The 20,369-nt window shown below is 30.1% G+C and overlaps 1 protein-coding gene across 3 annotated transcripts in view; it reads right to left on the bottom strand.

Moving 5' to 3' along the window:
- LOC130664883 (uncharacterized) overlaps positions 1-20,369 on the bottom strand; it is a 127,793-nt gene that overhangs the window by 45,980 nt on the left and 61,444 nt on the right. For 2 of the 3 annotated variants that reach the window (XM_057465060.1, XM_057465061.1), the window contains exon 2: positions 4,459-4,719. In XM_057465060.1, the coding sequence (XP_057321043.1) occupies positions 4,459-4,719 (261 nt within the window). Of the gene's footprint in view, positions 1-4,458; positions 4,723-20,369 lie in introns of all 3 variants that reach the window. The other variant, XM_057465059.1, reaches the window with a different exon arrangement.

The following is a 20,369-nucleotide window of genomic DNA, read 5'->3' as shown; positions in this document are numbered from 1 at the left end:
ACTCCATGAACTTTTATGAAATTTTGTAAAGCTTCATAAAATTTTGTAAGAACTCAATATTGTATAACATGTCTTAGAAACTATGATACTGTTGGAACTGGATGATAATTTTATAGAATCTTATGAATTCCTATAATATTCTTTGACATTTTATAAGAATTCTCATAAGATATTACAAGCATTTGATAAAATTATATGAAATTTAACTTGAGAACAAAAAAAAGTTATTTTAAACAAGTTTTCCGAAATTGTGTAATACTTAGTAAAAATTTTGGGATTTTTTTTTTTTGCTGTGATGTGAAATTTAGAAAATTTTATAAAACTTTGCGAAACATTAAATAATTCCACAAAATCGTATAAAATTTCCTCGATTGAAAAATTGCGATACTGAATTTTATAATCTTAATATTAAAAGAATTCAAACTTTCGCAACATTTTTTTTGTCATCTTAAATGATAGGATTTTCGGTATATAATCGTTTAAAAAATTAAACTTAATTTCTTCTGCTTACGCTAAAGATTTAATCTAAAATTTCTAAATACTCTATTATCGAGTTTATCGATTACTTTGGCCGCAGAAAAGTTTGACGTTCAGTTGTTATTTACACAATTTTGAAACTTCATTCTATGATTGTTTTTTTTTTTTAATAAATTGATAGTAAAATACTATGACTTGAAAATTACATCAGTATCGCGTAAAATACTGACGTGTCACTGATGTAAAGAGATGATTTCAAAGTGACATCTATATTACGTATAACCGTGACTTTGCTACTGACATAAATGTATGATTTGAAAATTACATTATTATGATATACGATAATGACTTTATTTCTACGTAACAATAAGATTTAGATCTTATGTTAAGCGTACGTAATATATAAGTCATGACTGTGACGTCATACAAGAGTCATGATTCACATCAATATGATGTCACAAGTTTTTACATCATACTAAAGTCATATAGAACGTCAGATTGACGTCTAATTTATATAAGCTGCGATGACATTTCTATGACTTACGTATGACGTCAAATTAAGGTCATCTGTTCACTGGTAAGTCCGGTGGACTCGTTAGTTATAAGAATAAAAGTTTGGTAAACCTAATAAATAATTATAAGTAATAAAAGCCGGGGTGGGCAAGATTGTTAATTTCGTAAATAAAATTGAAGTTACATTTATAATAAATAGTGTACAATAATTTAATTCTAACATTTCCGGTTCTGGAAGGCTGAGCATATCTTCCAGTGGCACCCTTATTAAGATCAATTAATAAAGGGTTCAATTCTTGGTAAACTTGAGATACACTCTGTTTTAAATAATCTAAAATGTATTCAAATTAAACGTATTTGTCGATTATTGTAAGAGTGAAAACGTGGTCAAAATGGCAGATGATAGCCGCACCGTTAAGTTTCGTTTGTACTTGTGACTTGTAGTGATTTTGAATAAGTAGCATAGTATTTATTTTTACAATACCATTTCAAGTAAAAACTGGTTTTATTGTGTGTGGAATGAATGACGTTTGTGTGGTATTTAATACGTGAGTATTCCCAAGTTCGACGTATTGTGATTTCCGATTTGCGTAAGTTGAACAATCGATCAAACGCTAATTTTATGAATTCGAAAAATTTTGAATTTGTTATCAATCCAATCAAAATTATTGTGTCGATTAAACCTGAGTATAAAATGCGATCAATTATTAATGTTAATTTGCCGAGCCACAAAATGCTGTGTTAATGAGTAAGTACGATTGATATGAGCCAAATAAATAAATTCATTGTTACTTTTTTTGATCGAGAAATTTACTTTATTCAGTTGCCGTAGTAGCATGTAAGCTATGTTATCAGGTGCGTATCGTCATTTAACCCGCCACCTCTTTACCGATTGCAGAGCTGCCAATTTAATCAAGGTCATCGATGGTCGAGGTGGTTCCTCGCTAAACCAACCTGACGTCCGACTAACTAATTTGTCGTCTTAGTTTTGCCAAATACAATTATACTTGGACTTCACCTCCAGTAGGTCCCCGGCGATGAAAAATCCGTTACAATATAAATTGTGACGCTATTTTCATATAGAAACCGAATTAATGTGAACGTCAAAAATTTCAACTGATTTGATTGTATTTACGAGCATGGTAACTCAAGACAGATAGTTTAGCTTATAGAAACTAACGATATTTGAAACAGATTTGACAATAGTTAAAGTTGAAGAATTAGATATTGATTAACGTTTAGCTACAGTTATGGGCATTTGTTGAGAAAAATGAGTAAAGAATTAGATATATGGGGATTAAATATGGGATATTGTTTGAGATGAGAATTTTAAATACGACAAAGTTCGAGGTTTGTTTACAGTTTTGGTATTTTGAGGTTGTGGACGAGTCAGTGTTACCGTGGAGCGGAGCTTGAATTAGTCTTGAATTAGATGCAAATTGGGATCAGTTTTTGAGTTTTCGTTTGGCAGTGGGCAGGAGTATGTGTGTGGTCCGCTGTATTCTGGAGTGCATGTGGGATGGAGTGCGGATTTGACGAGGAATATCTAGCTATGTCGTTGATAGTGGCCGAAGTAACGTACCTCCGACTAGTGATGACGACTAGGCTCAGGCTTAGCCCTCGGGATGACTTGGTGATCACAGAGGAGTGGCTCAGATGTCGGTGCCTCTTCATGGTGGAGTCTGGAGTTAGCTGGAGTACGTTTTTGGTTAATTTCGGGATATACCCATGAATCCGCGGCTTGTCTTTTTGTGGGCGTACGATTAGATACAGAAGTGAGAATGTGAAAGAAGCAGAGGAGTAGAGCGTGTGAATTAAAGTGGGAGGTTGGAGCGAAACAGTTGTGAGAGTACCAGTAAACTGGTTAATTAATTAATGTTACGGGATTGAAGTCCACCTCCGTTTTACGGGAGGCCGTTTCCTCACCTATTTCAGGCATGCACGCGCTGCAAAGCTGTCTCCACTTCCTCCCCAGAAGACACTTCTAGCCAAAAAGTATAATCGATTGACGACTAAGGTGGACATTAACCAGAGGTATAATAAAAAATCTTCAATGCGCGTGGTATCTCACCACAGCTACCATGAGTCCTACCTCTGTGGGCCAAACACTACTACCATCTCATGAAATAAAGAGACTCTGGTCGAAGTGGGCTTGGAAAGGCACCCCGTAGTACCAGTCTCCCAGCGCTGGTCAACAGGTTGCTTATGGATAAGTGGTGGGACGCAATTCTTCCCATACCTTATGAAAAGGGTTTCCTCTACTTGTTATCTCTCGAGTTTCGAACAAGCTATTATCCACTTGTTTAGACCCTGATGAATTTTCTACTTTCCGAGCCTAGAGGCGCTCTGATTATTCAAGCCAAATCAAAGTTTAGAGCAGCTTGAAAGTGAATTAGGTAACTGAGTTTAGCAGTTGCTTGAGTATCGGTGTACTGGGTAGTTGAGTTTGGAGTTTTGGAACGAGTAGTTGTGAGTCGGAGAGCAGCCCTTGGCTGATACCGATCTGGAGCCTGTGGCTCCGTGTAGGGTGCTCTGGGAGCCTATTATCGTGATGTTTTTCATTCCGGAGGTGGACCTCCGCGAGTTACCGCATCTTTTTATTTTATTTTTGAGAATTTGTCTGGGAAGTGTACCGAGTGTTCAGGATCGCCATTATCGAGAGATTCCTGATGTCGTCTAATGGTATTTATTTGGCTGACTGGCCGAGAGAGGTAATTTGCGGGCCTTTTGAGCCCTCAGTGTCGCTTTCACGCCATATCTTTAACTCTTTTGCTTTGGATCGTTATTTTCATGTTATTTTACTTAATTAATCGACTTCTTCCACGGAGTACGTACCGCGACCCTCTCTTCACAACCTAGCATACTGAGCGCACCGGGACATGCTCCTACCACCGCTGATGTTGCTCATCTCCAAAAGATATACATTTTAAATTTTAAATTTACGTGTACATTTAGACCGATTGCCGATACCGGAAATAAGACGAAAGTCAGCTGGAGCCATCGGAATTTGGTGGAGATGAGAGAGATGATCCGTGGGCGAAGTGTAACGTGGTCCGATTTTGTTTTGAGTCCCCAAATTTATTTAATTCGAGTATTTGAGTATTTTATTAGTGATTTTTTTTTATGTACTATTGAGTATTAAATTTTTACGTTACAGTACATAGAATGAAAGTCATAATTGTGACATCACCTAAGAATCAAATTTTACGACAGCATGGTGTCATAATTATATGATACAACATGACATAATATTAAAATTAGAAAAAAAGTCACTTTGACGTCGAAGTGACGTAAAATTTTATGATCTTTATATGACCTATGTGTGACGTCATAACCATCCTTAATACTCTGCAGAAATACTCCAGACGTTTCTCTGCTGTTATCCATGGTGCTAAAACAGCAAGTGCTCACTTTCTGGAATGTTTAAAATCATGATTTCGCATCAATTAAGTTAATTCAAATCCTTACCGACGTCATCCGCTCGAAATTCATCTTGTAGTTGTTCCTTCGTGGGTTCACTCTCTTCTCCCTTGTTCTGTTTTTGCAGAGATGTAGCTTCTGTTCCTTTCATACTCTTTCTGATGTGATGTCCTCTAAATACTGCTTGTATCTTTGTAGCTGCTTTTTCTAGATTGTTTTCAGTTGAGTCAACTGCACTGTTTTCTTTTGAGTTTTCTTCGGGTCGGTCTTCTGTTGAAGTAACGATACTTGCTGTAGACTTTGGAATATCTACTAACAAAAAACAAATAAAATATTACTACGTAGAACATTTGAACAATATAAATGGTTGTAACAAAAATAGAATCCTTGGGTTGGTAAAAGAAAAAAATAACATTGCTCCGAAATTTGGTTTTTGTTTAATTTTATGAGATCAGGCTAATTTTAATGTTGTAACATAAACGAAATAAAGAATAGTAAAACTCCTTTGATAACGAAAGTGATTCAGAGTGACTACCCTGCTTAAAAAATCCGATATATTCTTATAGCTATACTTAACTACAAGGCCCTATACTTAACTACAGCACCTTTCATAGAACTCATTTATTCTCATAAAATCTTTATAGGAACTACTGAGAATCTATTAGATTCTATGAGATTTTCTAAACAGGGTAGTTCATTATATTTATTAAATAAATTTACTGAGCTTAAAATAGTAGTTTATCTATCAAATGCGATCATGTTTAAGACGCGAGGTGTGAAGATGTACCAACAAACGAGCGTCTTAGGCTCGATTGTACTAGATAGATACATTAGTTTTTGTGACAGATATTTGAAATGTACTACATTTAATACCTATTAATGACAGGTTATAATCCACGTTTATTTATTTGGTAAGATTGTTTTGAGTATTTGTTGAAAATGAGAGAGAAGTTGGTAAGAGTAAGGATTACAATGATGATAAATTTTGTCACAAGATGACTTGCTGAGTCACTTGGATATTTTTTGGTCGTTTGCTATCACACATGTAATCAAAAAATATTTTTTGATTCATTGATGACGTCACTATTAGAACGATTAGGTATCTTTTTTACCAGCTGTATCGTATCTAATATTTTCAGCTGCCGACTATAGGCACTAAATGTCGTACATTTTAAGTATCTGTCACAAAAATTATCATTATGAGTCTAATATTTAAATAATATGGAAATAAATCTGGATTTTCTGGAGTATCCAACTAAAGTAGAAAATGATTATGAGCTTATAAACTTTTGGATTACGTTTACTCTACAACTAATGAACCAATTATCACGATTTTAGCTGTGTATAATAATAATCATTGTTATGAAAACAAGTTAGATTTTAGGGCGCTCATGTTGAAAAAATTAAGACGTAATAAGATCTCAATCAGAGTCATTGTAAATATATTAGTAAGAATGAAGGATGAGGAATCAAATTATCACATTTAATTAATAAATTTAACTTAAATTCAGTTTATTCAAATCCACACAATCTTTCTCTTTATTCGCACATAGTTAAAATGTTCCATAGACTTTATTTTTCTACAACTATTTGTTTCTTGGACCTTACCCAGTGAACATATGACCTTCATATGACGTCATAGACAGGTCATATAGAGATCATGAAATTTTTACATAGATATGACATAAAAATGACTTTATTGATGACTTTGAGATGATGTCATATAGTGTGACATAATTATGACATAGTACTGACCTAAAATTTGACTTTTATATGATATCATAATGGTGACTTAAATATTACGTAAATATTGTATCCTATCCCTATTATACTGTGACGTCATATTAGAGTCATAAATTTATGTATTATTTACGTAAGAAATAAATCATACAATTACATAAATTACAAGTCATATTCTAACGTAAAAGTGATATAATAATACCGTCATATGCATGCATAAGAAATGGCTCATAATTTTTTAATTTTAATTGTTTTCTAGTAAATACCCGCATGGAAAAGCTATATATTGTTAACAGTATACAAAAAAATATATGGTGAATATGTGATAAATATATAGCGGCAAAAATATCTATATTAAAAAATATATATTTTTTTACATATATTGGATTATATATTTATCATAATATATTTACTTGTATATAATGTTTTGTATTTTTCTATATATATTATCTCATATAATGCTCAATATATTCTTATTATATATGGATAGTATATATATAATTTATAAGTATAATATAATAAACTTGATATATACACTTATCCAAAAAATTAAAGGAACAAAAAAATTTTATAAATTTTTTAGTGATTTTTGGAAGGCTGTATTTTCGTGAAAAATGATCGTATCGAAAAAATAAAAAAAGCAAATTGAAGCTTAAAATCTCTAGTTTGAAGATCTTCCAGCAAAATATTTTTTTGAGCCACGGTTTTTGCGGAATCAGAAGAAAAAGATCGAGACAAAATTTTTCTAAATTTTTTGGTTTCGTTTTTTAGGTCTACGGGGCCGGGAAAAATTTTTTCAAAAAAACGAATTCATGGCTTGTTTAGGAAATTTATTCAGCTACAATTTTCTTTTTTTTGTTTCTCTGTACGACAATTTGCTGCTGAGATATCAGCCTTCAAATGAAAAAGGATCCTTTTGTCTTTGATTATTGATATCTCAGCAAGAAATGGTCACACAGTAATTTAAAGGGCAGTTTAATAAACTTAAATAAATCCCCTACAAGCTCCATATTTGATTTTAAAAAAAAAAAATTTTTTTTCATCCTTGATATCCATTTGAAAAACCTTTAAAAAATGGCCATTTTCTGGTTTTTTAGTCGACTCATCGCTACTCTGCAAATATTGATAAAAAAAATAATGTTGCCAGGTAATTTTACAGCTTAATGTACCCCCAAAAACCCTGGAAATTTTCAGATCGATCCATTGAACCGTTTGTCCGGTCCGATTGCTCAAAGTTTTACAAAACAATTGAAGGAACAAGTTTTGTTCCTTAATTTGTGTAATCATTACCAAAATGAAAAAATTAATTTTTTTTTGGATTTTCTTTCATTTTTGCGTTAGTTATTCAGTAAATGTAAGGTAAAGAGGAAAAAAAAAAAAATTTCCAAAAAACGAGACCAAACAAGAATTTTTTCCAATTTTTTTTTTTTTCATGTTTTATTCGGGGGGTTATTTTTTTTTTTTTCGTTTTTCGGAAAAAAATTTTTTTTCTTTCTTTACCTTACATTTACTGAATAACTAACGCAAAAATGAAAGAATATCCGAAAAAAATTGATTTTTTCATTTTGATAACGATTACACAGATTAAGGAACAAAACTTGTTCCTTTAATTGTTTTGTAAAACTTTGAGCAATCGGACCGGACAAACGGTTCAATGGATCAATCTGAAAATTTCCAGGGTTTTTGGGGGTACATTAAGCTGTAAAATTACCTGGCAACATTATTTTTTTTATCAATATTTGCAGAGTAGCGATGAGTCGACTAAAAAACCAGAAAATGGCCATTTTTTAAAGGTTTTTCAAGTGGATATCAAGGATGAAAAAAAATTTTTTTTTTTTAAAATCAAAAATGGAGCTTGTAGGGGATTTATTTAAGTTTATTAAACTGCCCTTTAAATTACTGTGTGACCATTTCTTGCTGAGATATCAATAATCAAAGACAAAAGGATCCTTTTTCATTTGAAGGCTGATATCTCAGCAACAAATTGTCGTACAGAGAAACAAAAAAAAGCAAATTGTAGCTGAATAAATTTCCTAAACAAGCCATGAATTCGTTTTTTTGAAAAAATTTTTCCCGGCCCCGTAGACCTAAAAAAATTTTCTTGTTCCTTTAATTTTTTGGATAAGTGTATATCCATATATTTTGACTCATATAATTAGTGGTATATGGTCTCTATATAATTGATTATATATGAAAGAATTTATATGATTAAATATATCGTTCGCGGTATATTGGAATTATATTTTTCCAGTAAATCAAAACTTATATTTTTCGCAATATATTGAAAATTTTATTTTTTAATATACTTTTTCAATTTCTACACAATTCCACAAAAAAAAGTCAAATTTATTATTTTTTCTCCTTCTTTTCATTGACCTTATATTTACTGGCAATAACCTAAGAAAAGTAAAAAAAGTGCCATATATTTTACAATATATTGGAAACCACATATTTTGCAATATATTGGAAAACATATATAAAAAATATAAAAAATACTATATATTAATTAATATACTACTTTCAATATAATACATCAATATAAAAAGATATATTAAAATATATATGTAAAACATACATAAAAAGTCATATATTGATAAATATATTGATAATATATTCTAGCAATATATTTTTTTTCAATATATTATCATATATTAATACGGCAAAAATATAAATATTATTTTATATATTGTACAATATATCACATTATAATATTCATATATTCTATCATATATGTTGTCACATATAAAGTTTTTTCATGCGGGTAGCCGTAGTAACGACATTTTACACTTTTTGCCTTTATATCGCAACTTCTTTACTTTTCTTTCTGCCTTTCATTGTGCGGCTGTGGCCCGACTTGTGCTTATACTGTACTGCATCATTACGGTGATGCCCTACAACCTCCCTTGTGCAATGGAAGTGTAGTGGCGTAGAAAAACCACAGAGAAAACCTAGCCAGTACAGTTTCGGTTTGGGTGAAGCTCCAGTGATCGATAAAATTCCCATTTTACCGATCACTGGATTTTCATCCCGCGCCTAACGGTCAGAGACCTTCGTTCGAACCCGACGTGTGGCTAAACGGTCACCCAGCCAAGTAGTGGCCATGCTCGATGCTACTTTACTTCAGTGATCGCCCGAGCCACGCGCGTGCCGAACGGCTGCCTCAGCCAACGGCTCATATTTTTACGTAAAATTGATGTACGATGAACGTCATACTCAAGCATTAGCTTCAGGTCATTCTCTTACATACAACTGAGGTAATATTAATGTCATGACTGCATAAAAATAAACGGTATTCTTTTGTTAATAAATGGTATTTTATACTATGTATTATACCATTTTATATTATGTATCGATTTAATAATCGATAGTGTAATTTCATGTTAAATTTATTAATTTTTATTTTTATTTGTAGTGTCCAAATTTTAGTTACCACAAATTATCTTTAAATGCAAACATTAAAGAAAATACTTTTAACGTTAAAAGGATTAGGATTATTATATAAATAAAATGTATAAACTAATTTTAAAATCAATTATTATATTGTAATAAAGGGACAGTAACAAAATATTCACTATTAGCATATGAAAAATATAAACATTTCGACTTTACAACGTCCGTTGTAACAGTTATCTACTCTGGATTAATACGTTTTTTAACTCAATAAATATTGAAATCTTCAGTCACAGGGTTTTACAAATAGCGAATGAAATTTAGAGAAATGTTTGCCTTGTATTATTATTTGATCATTAGTAACATTTATGTGATTAATCATTAAAATATGATTATTTGATAATAAACAACAATTTTCATTTTTTTTTAAATTCAAGGTGAAACCATTAAACTCTAAGAAATTATTTTTACCATTCTCTAATTTTTCAATCAGTGGATACGATGGAATGAAATGATTTTTTACTGGCAAAGCATCTCTTCATGAACACGATTAACTACTTGTTCTAAAGGTCATCACTATTTTTAGATTACATTTATGTCACCTTGGCGTCAACTAAATGACAACTATGTCAGCTGGACGTCATATTTTTGTAACGATTTGGTAGCAACTTTACTTCTCTATGACATCAGAGTGATGTCAATCTGACGTCAGTTAAGTCATGATGATCTTAATCGGAGGTCATATTTACGTAAAAATCTTACGTCAGGAAGTGGGAAATTATGAGTCATATATGACTCACATCTTACGTAAATCATGACGTAGCTGACATCACTCTGACGTCAGTTTGACATAATTGTGTTCACTGGGTATTTATTTATAACTAATTGAGTTCCCTGGACTTTTATTCTACATACAAGTTTTCTGGACTTTTTATTTTCACACGTAGGCCCACTGGACTTTTACTAAAACTAACTCCACGCAGTCGCCCGGAACCTCTACGTGGCTAAAACTTTATTACTTAACTAATTAGCGAACCTGTCATTAAATGGTCTACTGGCCCTGCCAGGAAATCTGAACCTAAACCTTTCATCCTAAATACTCTGGCCACTGGCCGTTCTAATAAAATTCTCAATTGACTTTTTCCACATCATACACATTTTTAACATATTATTTTGTTCCCATGTAATTCTATTTCATTTAACAATTTTTAATAATTTTACTTGACTTTCTTCTGACACTAATTTTATTTTCTGATTAAAATTAATCATCATTTTACTTCGTTAGATTAATTAATTCATTATTTTTATCTTTAATACAATTAACTTCATTAAAATATTTTGTACGCATTTATGAATGTCGGCATCTGATGAGAACTCGATAATTGAAAATCGGAGTGAAAACAATAACTTCCTGAATTTTTTGAAAATTATCAATTTTCTTATTGGGAAGTTAAAAAACGAAAGAAAGAGAATAGTAGACCCACATGTTTTTTTTTTTATCTCAAAGCAATTAAACAGTTTACTCATGAACACACTGTGTCCTGTTTAGAAAATTCATAGAATCCAATTGATTCTCACAAATTCTCATAGGGATTATATAAGAATGAATGAATTCTATGAGAAGTGCTATAGTTAAGTATAGGGCCTTATACATACAGTTGTAAGAATCTATCGGATTTTTGAAGCAGGGTGTTATTAGTGACAAAAACTTTTGTACTCTTTCTTGAGCCCCGCTTCAATAGGCTTAGGGGCAAATCGGTTCCACGAAGAATAATTGCGGCTATATCCCAAATGTACTAATATTTTTAACTTCCCGCTAAGAAAATCGATGATTTTCAAAAATTCGGGAAGTTATTGTTTTCACCCCGATTTTCAAAAATCGAGTTTTCATCAGATGTCGACGTTTTGAGGTCCTAGAAAGCTATTCTGATTATTTTCAGAATGATATCCAAGTGTCTGTATGTAAGTGTGTGTGTTGGTGTGTGTAAATTCTTTTTAACTTTTTAACTAATGAACCGATTTGGACGGTTAAGGCAGCAATCAAAAGAGCTTATTGGCCATTAACTTTCCTGAAAATTTCAGATCATTTGATTAAGTAGACTCAAAAATATTGGCGAATTACGAAAAAAAAAATTTTTTTTTCAGTTTATTATTGATTTCTCAGAAAAGACTTTAACGATCAACTTCAAAATCTAATCAGCTCTAGAACTTAATAAAACGCGTCGATTGCCGCCTCAACCACCAAAATCGGTTAATTCGTTCGCGAGATATCTTAAGAGAAAGAAATACTAAAAAACGGTTCTTTTCGAAAACAATGGCCTACAGAAGTATCTTTGAGCTCGAAAATGTATGCTCAACAATGTTTTCGAGCTTCACAACCTCGAAAACAGCGGGAAGTTTCGGGGCTAGCCCACAGGGTCAACCGATAATCAGATTTTTCGGTATGGGATGCTAATAGTGTGAGTTTTTTCACAACACTGTTTGAATCCCAAAATAAGGATTCGATATTAATATAACGGAGCCTAAAAAAATTTTTAAATATAAGGTAAAATGGGTTCCAGCAAAAAATTAAGAGTGTAGCGAATCTTTACTATTTTTTTTTTTTTTCACCAAACATACATTTCATTACAATATGATTCAGTCTACTTTGTTTTATTGAATCAACTTATCTTCGATATTTTACAAATAAAAGTGACCCTGAATAAATTCTGCTACAGACGCTAAATTGGTTAATATTAAAATTATTGATGAATATAGAAATTAATGATAGCTACATAAGTTGAAGACTGAGTATCAATTAATAAGAATTTTTTTTACGTATACTTTTTTTATGATGATTCGAATAAAAAAAATATGTAAATAAATATAACTAAATAAAAAAAAACATAAATAATAATAATAATAATAATTAAAGAATTACAGACATAAAAATATGATACTTAAGTTTTTTCAAATATATTTAATAATAATAATTCTTTTCTCTATAATTAGTTCCATTGAATCGTATTTAAATGTTTTTCTTTTCGACTCATATTCCATTTTGGAATAAAAAATCTTAGAAAATGTTAATAGACTTCTGAAAAGTTAAAATAAATCTTATGTAGTGTACAATTAAACTCAGTAGTCACTTTTGGTTACGTAACCTAGTCGTTACAGCGTCGGTCTTTCGTACGCATGTAACAATCTTGTAAAAGTCTAGCGCAAGCCTGGTCTCAAGTCCACTAGTTGTCTATGTCTTTCTATGACCCTGCATCTTGCTACAGACACTGGTCCAAAGATTTATATTGCAAGTCTTGCGTAAGACTTGTTAAAAAACTTTGAGGAATGTTATACTCCAAGAATTGTATAAGAATCTTGAAGATATCTTGCTCAAGATGTATTAATACTGTTAACTTGGGCATATCTTGCACCAGAAGCTATCTGCAGATGCTTGGGCATATCTTGCGCCAAATCTGCTCAAGACGTGTCATGTTACACTGTCTATCTCACTCCTGTCTCTCTCACTTTATCCCATCTATTGGCACACGTTACCAGAGCTCAGCGATACTCAAATGAAATTATAATTTGACGGAAGAATTCTAACACGGAGTTCATTTTTTAAATAATAATGTGCCGTAAGTGATTTCAAGATGGGTTTGCATATTTATGAGTTCATAATCAAATTACAAATAACATAGATAACATTGGTATTTTTTATATATATATATTCGACTGCAATTGAAAAAAACATTATTTTAATTATTAATTACGGCCATGACACTTTTACGAAATAATTGAACGTTAGTGTTTCGTTGTTGTAAATATAAAAGTTTTATTTTAACAAATTTTCATTAACCATATAGTATGATTTATTAAATCAATATAGTAACTAATTTTTTTTATGATTGATTTATTAAATTCAATTTAACTAATGAACCTACATTTCTATTTTTCTAAACAGTAATTAAGATGTAAAAAACGTTTTCTTTTTAAAAATAATTTAAAATTTCAATATTTTTATTTATTTTAAACTCAACAATTAATTGTATTACTCACGTATAATATTAAAAATTCTATTTTATGCCACAATTTTAATTTTTTTGATCTTTTACTCAACTATTGAAGTTTTTATGTTGCGAAAAATAAATTTTATTAACAAATTGAAAATTACGTCTTGCAAAAAAATATTTTATTAACAATTTTATAGTTTAATCAATACAAAAATATTAAATCTCCTAATTTTAAAACTAATTTGAAACTTTTAAAATTTTTATTTCGATAAAATGGTAAAGTCATAGAGAGGTGGACAGTAATACAAAATTAGAATATAATTTTGACCATATATTAGACGTTTCGTCCCGTTATTGGGACTTCTTCAGCAACTAAAACAAGTCGTTATAAAAGATTTACAAAAATTATATAAATAACCAAACAATTAATTATACAATCACATGGTACAACATAACCAATCACAAACATGATCACATCCTACCTTGATCATATAAATTCTATCGTCTACTAGATGTTTTTAAGACATACGTCATTTTGTTGAATGATATAAAAATAATAAGCATTTTAAATATTTTAATTACAATAAATAAATAACAATACAATGAAATAAAGACAAACTCCAATTCATGTGATACTCAATATTTTTGAATATTTCCAATTCATGTGGCACTTTTATTTGAATATTTCTCATGTAGTTTTTTGCTTTATAATTAATTCTCACATTTAATGAATTTCATCTGCAGTCGAATATATATTGGAAATACTAATATTATCGAAGTTACTTCTAATTTGATTATTAGCTCATAAATATGTAAACGCATCTTGTCATTACAGCGACACTTATTTATAAAATGAACTCCGCATTAAAAAAATTTTTCTGTCAAATTATAATTCCAATTGAGTACCGCTGAGCTCTGGTAACGTGTACCAATAGATGGAATAAAGTGAGAGAGACAGGAGTGAGATAGACAGTGTAACACGACACGTCTTGAGCAGATTTGGCGCAAGATATGCCCAAGCATCTGCAGATAGCTTCTGGTGCAAGATATGCCCAAGTTAACAGTATCAATACATCTTGAGCAAGATATCTTCAAGATTCTTATACAATTCTTGGAGTATAACATTCCTCAAAGTTTTTTAACAAGTCTTACGCAAGACTTGCAATATAAATCTTTGGACCAGTGTCTGTAGCAAGATACAGGGTCATAGAAAGACATAGACAACTAGTGGACTTGAGACCAGGCTTGCGCTAGACTTTTACAAGATTGTCTTGTGTACGTCATCTGGAACAAGCTTATGTCAAATCTATCAGAAGATTCTTGTGGAAAGTGTCTTGACCAGCAACTTGTAATGGAAATTGTTACATGGGCGGGTTCTAATCTCAATAATGCGTGTGTTGCCGTTAATAAGTCTAGCGTTTTTTTTCTAATTTAAAAATTTCTAATTTGATTAGAAATTCAATTATTCGCATATCTAATAATCCCAGCATCGCCAAAATGGTTGAACAAAAAATTGAAAAAAAAATCAATCAATCTGCCTTTTTTTGAATTTAATAAAATCTGGTCATATTCAATGTTTGTAAAATTACAATACTACTCTGATTAAAAAAATCGATTTAAAGCGATTAAAAAAAAAAAAAAAATTTGTTAATACTTTTCAATAATTTCGAATACTTTGAGTCCTTCAAGTTTTGAAGAATCGAATGCGTAAAACTCGATTTTAACCCTCGCAGTTTTGCGAATGCCGTAAATTTTCGGCATTTATGCACATGCCGTAAATTTACCGTAATAATTTGGTAGTAATATGGTTATATTGGCCAGTTTTTTTCCTGTAGTTATGCCATATACTTACTGTACTTATACTGTAGAGTTATCAGATTACTACAGTAGTATTACTATAAAAATGCAAAATATTTACCAAAAAAAAATGCTGTATAAAAACCATAATAATACGATAATTTTATAATAATAAAATCGTATTTTTTTGGTAATAATACCTTAGATATCCTGCGATTTTGCCAGATTTATCCTGATATAATGGAAAATTGTAAAAAATTTGGTTCTATTTTTTGTTTGATTCTGCATTTAAAATCATTAAAAATGTGCAAAATGTAAATTTTTTTATTTTATTCTATCAGTTCACACATTTCTTATTCAAACAAAAGAATGTGAGTGAATATAACAATCCGGGAAAATTGAGTTTTTCAATTTTCTTAAGTTTGTTTGTATCCATATAAATACAATTAGTACCAGGTATCAAGTAAGCGATTTGGCATAATGGTTAACAGATCAGACTTTGAACCGTTAGGACTCGGGATCGAACCCACGAGTTGACGAGTTTTTTTTTTTTTTTTTATGACAGTTATTGAATATATAACTTTATAATGTTATATATAATTACATAAAATTATATATAACTAAATAAAATATTATATAATTTTTTTTCCGGGTAGAACGGTTTGATGCTGCAAAAATGCCGAAAATATACGATAAATATGCTGTATAAATACGGTTTTAATGCGGTTAAAATACCGTATATTTTCTGTTTTATTACCGTAAATATTCTGAATTTATTTCGTAAATTTTCGGTAGTAATGCGGCAAAAAAACTGGCCAAAATAACTTGAGTAATACCATATTTATGCAGTATTTATACCTTATAATTCCGGTATTATTTCGGTATTTCCAAAACCGCGAGGGAACCACCTGTCTCTAACGAATTTGAAATGATTAAAAGAATTTCAAAAGACTAATACTTTTACATTGCTTTCAATCGCTAAATAATAATTTGAATTTCGGGTTCGTTGGGAGATTTAAAACGATTTAAAGAAATTCAAATTCTTTAATATCTTTGAATCTTTTTTAATCGTTAAATAATACTTGAATTTCTGGTTTACAAAGAAATTTGGAACGATTCAAGATGATTCGATTTTTTACCTTTGAATCCCTTTCAATCACTAAATAATAGTCTAATTCCGGTTCATCGGGGGATAGGAGACAATTCGTAAAGATTCAATTTTTTGATTACCTTCGAAGTCTTTTCAATCGCCAAATGATAGCCCTGATTGAAAATACTCAATGAAAAGTATTGACAATTATTTCAATTTTTTTCAATCCATACGGAGATTTTGAAAAATATTAAATGGAGTTGAAATTTCGATCATTCGAATACTTTGTAATTCTTAAAATAGAATTCAAAAGTATTGAAAAGAGTTTAATCTTTCATCATTTCAATACCTTACAATTACAAAGTGGAATTCGAAAGTATTGAATGGGACTCAATACTTTTTTAATTCCGTGCTTTCTTTAACCTACTCTCATTTAAAAATCTAATTTGAAATGATTTGAGAAATTCAGATTACTACATATTGTATCATATCAAGAATTATAATTTGAAATAACCCGAGTCGAAATTCGAGTTCTGTTTTAATGGTAAAAGTATTCAAGTCCTTTGTAGTTCAGTTTGCCGCTTTAGTCTATAGTCTAGTCGATAAGTTGAAAATGGTCGAAAATAGAGATACTGCTCTTAAAATTAGGTGAGATAGCTCATTGGATCCGGAATAAAGTCTAGAAAAAAGTGCCAAAAGATTGTATTAGCACGTAAAAAATTGCAAAAGTTATAAACAAATTAAGATGAAAAAAAACAGGCTTTTCGTTTTTTGCCAATATTTCATAAACTATTAATATTTAAGAAATCTAGCAAAAAGATTCTTAAAGAGGAGAAAATTTCCAAAAAAAAACTCCCATCTCCCGGATTTCTATCTCCATTGTTTATAATTTTAATTTAACGCTGAAAATGGGTCTCCGCGCGATATTCTTAAGTTGCGCGCGCAGCGTCAAAAGCGAGTACGACACTTAATTAATTTATTTAAGGTATTAAATATTTTTTTTTTCATTTTAAAAAATTATGGTGTATTCTGAACACTTTAAATAATTTATTCGCGTTGGAAATTTTACTTAAAGTTAATTTTTCAACAAGTTGAACGATTGTTAACTAACAAAATTTTCTCGAACTTACGTCTTCATTGTAAATGAGAAAAAATGTTTAAATAATTGTCGTATAAATTTTTCGCTTCGTGGAGCCTTTCTTACATACATACTTAACAAGATCACGCGATAAAAGTTAAAAAAATATTCATACTTTGTTTATAATAATTTTTGTACTTGAACAAAAACTGAAAAATCCAAGTAATGTTGCTAAAAAAATTTTTTTTTTCTTAATCATCATATTATCGTTCTTACATTAATACAAGATATCAATTGATTTGAAAGAAAAAAATTTTCCATCATTTGTTGATAAATTTTTTATCAACAAATTGATTATTTTGATATTAAAAAAAAATTTTTTTTCACAAATTCATTCTATTACAAATATTATGATTTTTAAAAAACAAATTTTTCCTTAATAACAATTTTTAATTGTTTATAATCGTTTTTTTTTATATTTCGATGGTTTAAATAATTAGTTAAGAAATTATTTTTTATCTAAAAATCAAAATTGACAGTCCTCTATAAGGTAACAAAAAAAAAATATTTTTTTATTAACAATTTCATTGTTTATTAACTTACCATTTTGTTATAAACAAATTTTCAACTTTGTTATATTTTTTTTCTGAATCTTATAAAATTTACAAATACGACCACATATAACAAAGTATAGAAAAAAAATTTTTAGTCATTGCTAATCTATTGTCATGCATTTTTTAAAAAGCTAAATGCCGTTTTTTCTGTTTTACGATTCTCTCACTAGTTTTTTTTTAATACCATTGGCAAGAAAAAAAAAGTTTCAAATTGGTTTCATCAAAAGTAATAAAACATTCGTTCATTACAAGCATAGCAATTACCTCTCAACTTTTAATACTGTTAGCCTCAATATTTTTTGAGTAACTACAAAAAAATCAGATAAAAAAAATTCAATGCAAAAATAAGATTTTTGACTTTGATAATTAATTATTCGGCAACCAACAATTGTGCAGAAATTGCAAGTAGTGTATTAATTAATTAACTTTGCGCTATAAGACGTGGCTGTTTTTTATTGGAAAAGATTTTTTTCGAGATAATAAACTTGATTTAAAAAAAGTCACCAACTGCGAACTTGAAGATACTTGCTTTAGTTAAGATAACTTTGTAAATAATAATTGGAGTAAAAATATTATAATGAGGAAAATTTCGGAAACGGTTCGATGACAACTGATCCCAGACAAGTGATTCCATAGACAACTTGGGATCAATGTAAGATATTTGTTTAATTCTAAGATATTTCATATCATATTTATTACAGATCGTCAAAAAAATTATTTTTTATTATTATTATGAGAATTATGAATCAATTGTCGATGGAACCAAATGTTGGTGGGATCAATTTGTAGGATTCACGTGTCGTGGTATAAAATTTTTTGGATCAGTTGACGGCACACCTTCGGAAACAGGGTCGATTATTAAAAAAAAAATTTACTAAATAAAAATAAAAATAAAAAAATAACAAACTCAAATTCATTAAAAAAAAATCTCCGTTCGACACTTTTCTACTTTGATTATCCCTTTTTAATTTGAGAGGTTTAAAAGATTCGTACAATAATTTTCCACTAAGTTATCGGTAATCGAAACAAAAATGACATTGTTGACTTTGAAAATTAATTATTTGGCAACCGACAATCATACAGAAAATCACTCGGGGGTATTACAAGACTTTGTAGGTGACATTACTAAAAAAAAATTAATGATAGCTGCAAACCTTCCAAAAGGTAGGAAAAAATTTTGAATGATTTTTTTATAATCACTCAAAAACTATTACTGCTAAAAGTACTAGAGGTTGAGCCGTAACATTTTTTTTAATGACGTATAATTGTTCTAAGAATCGAATAATGTATGAACGATAGAATTGGAGTCTTAAAGCTCGCTTTGCCGATGAAAATGATTTATTTTTTAATTTTTGAGAGGTAAAACTTTACTTGTTATAAACGAATGTTTTATTACTTTTGATGAAACCAATTTGAAATTTTTTTTTCATGCCAATTGTATTGAAAAAAGAATGATTTTTTAAAAATTGCTTTTTGTCTATTTCGTTTTGATAAAATTCCTGCAATTAATAAGTTTTAGAAACTTATCCTTCAATGAGAAATTTTTATCCAGTTAATCTATTAATAAAATTTTGAAAAAAATTTTAAAAAAAACTTTGAATAAAATTTTAGCGGAGTCTTGCTCTCAAGGTTTGTGACAAAAATTATTTTCTTACCTACAAATAATTTTTTTTTTCTATGGGTCTATTGAGTACAAGCAGCAGGTACCTTCAATTAAAAAAGGGTCATGGATCTTGCTGCTTACTTTTTTCCCACTCCTCGCCATTCTTCTGTATCTGATCACTGATTGGCTGATGGTTTTTAATTAATAACTAATTACAGCTGCTTCAGATGCAAAAATAGCAAAGGAATTTCCTACTCAGATTTACGAGTTATATATGCCTATTTTTTTATACTTTTACTTCTGGGACACCCTATATATATATATATATATATATATATAAGCGAAATACCACTGACTGACTCATTGACTCATCACGAGATTTCCGCAACTATAAGTCCCATTGACGTGAAATTTGGCATACATATCCTATCTCAACCTAGACGCTCACTAAGAACGGCGTTTATGAAACTCCGATTCAAAATTGACTTTTGAGCAATTCACCGAAATCTCTCTTCTCAGTGGCCATTTAACAAACGCGCTCTTCCTATTGGCTATTACCAGAAAACATAGCAACCGTTATCATAGCAAAATAAAAATTACTGATGAACTGAGAGAATGGATAGTGTAATTTTTTTTTCTAAATCAACACTGGTGGAGC

This window comes from Microplitis mediator, chromosome 3 (genome assembly GCF_029852145.1).
Source record: "Microplitis mediator isolate UGA2020A chromosome 3, iyMicMedi2.1, whole genome shotgun sequence".
Lineage (NCBI taxonomy): Eukaryota > Metazoa > Arthropoda > Insecta > Hymenoptera > Braconidae > Microplitis > Microplitis mediator.
Note: the sequence above shows the minus strand (reverse complement) of the source record. Positions and strands in the feature narration are given on the sequence as shown.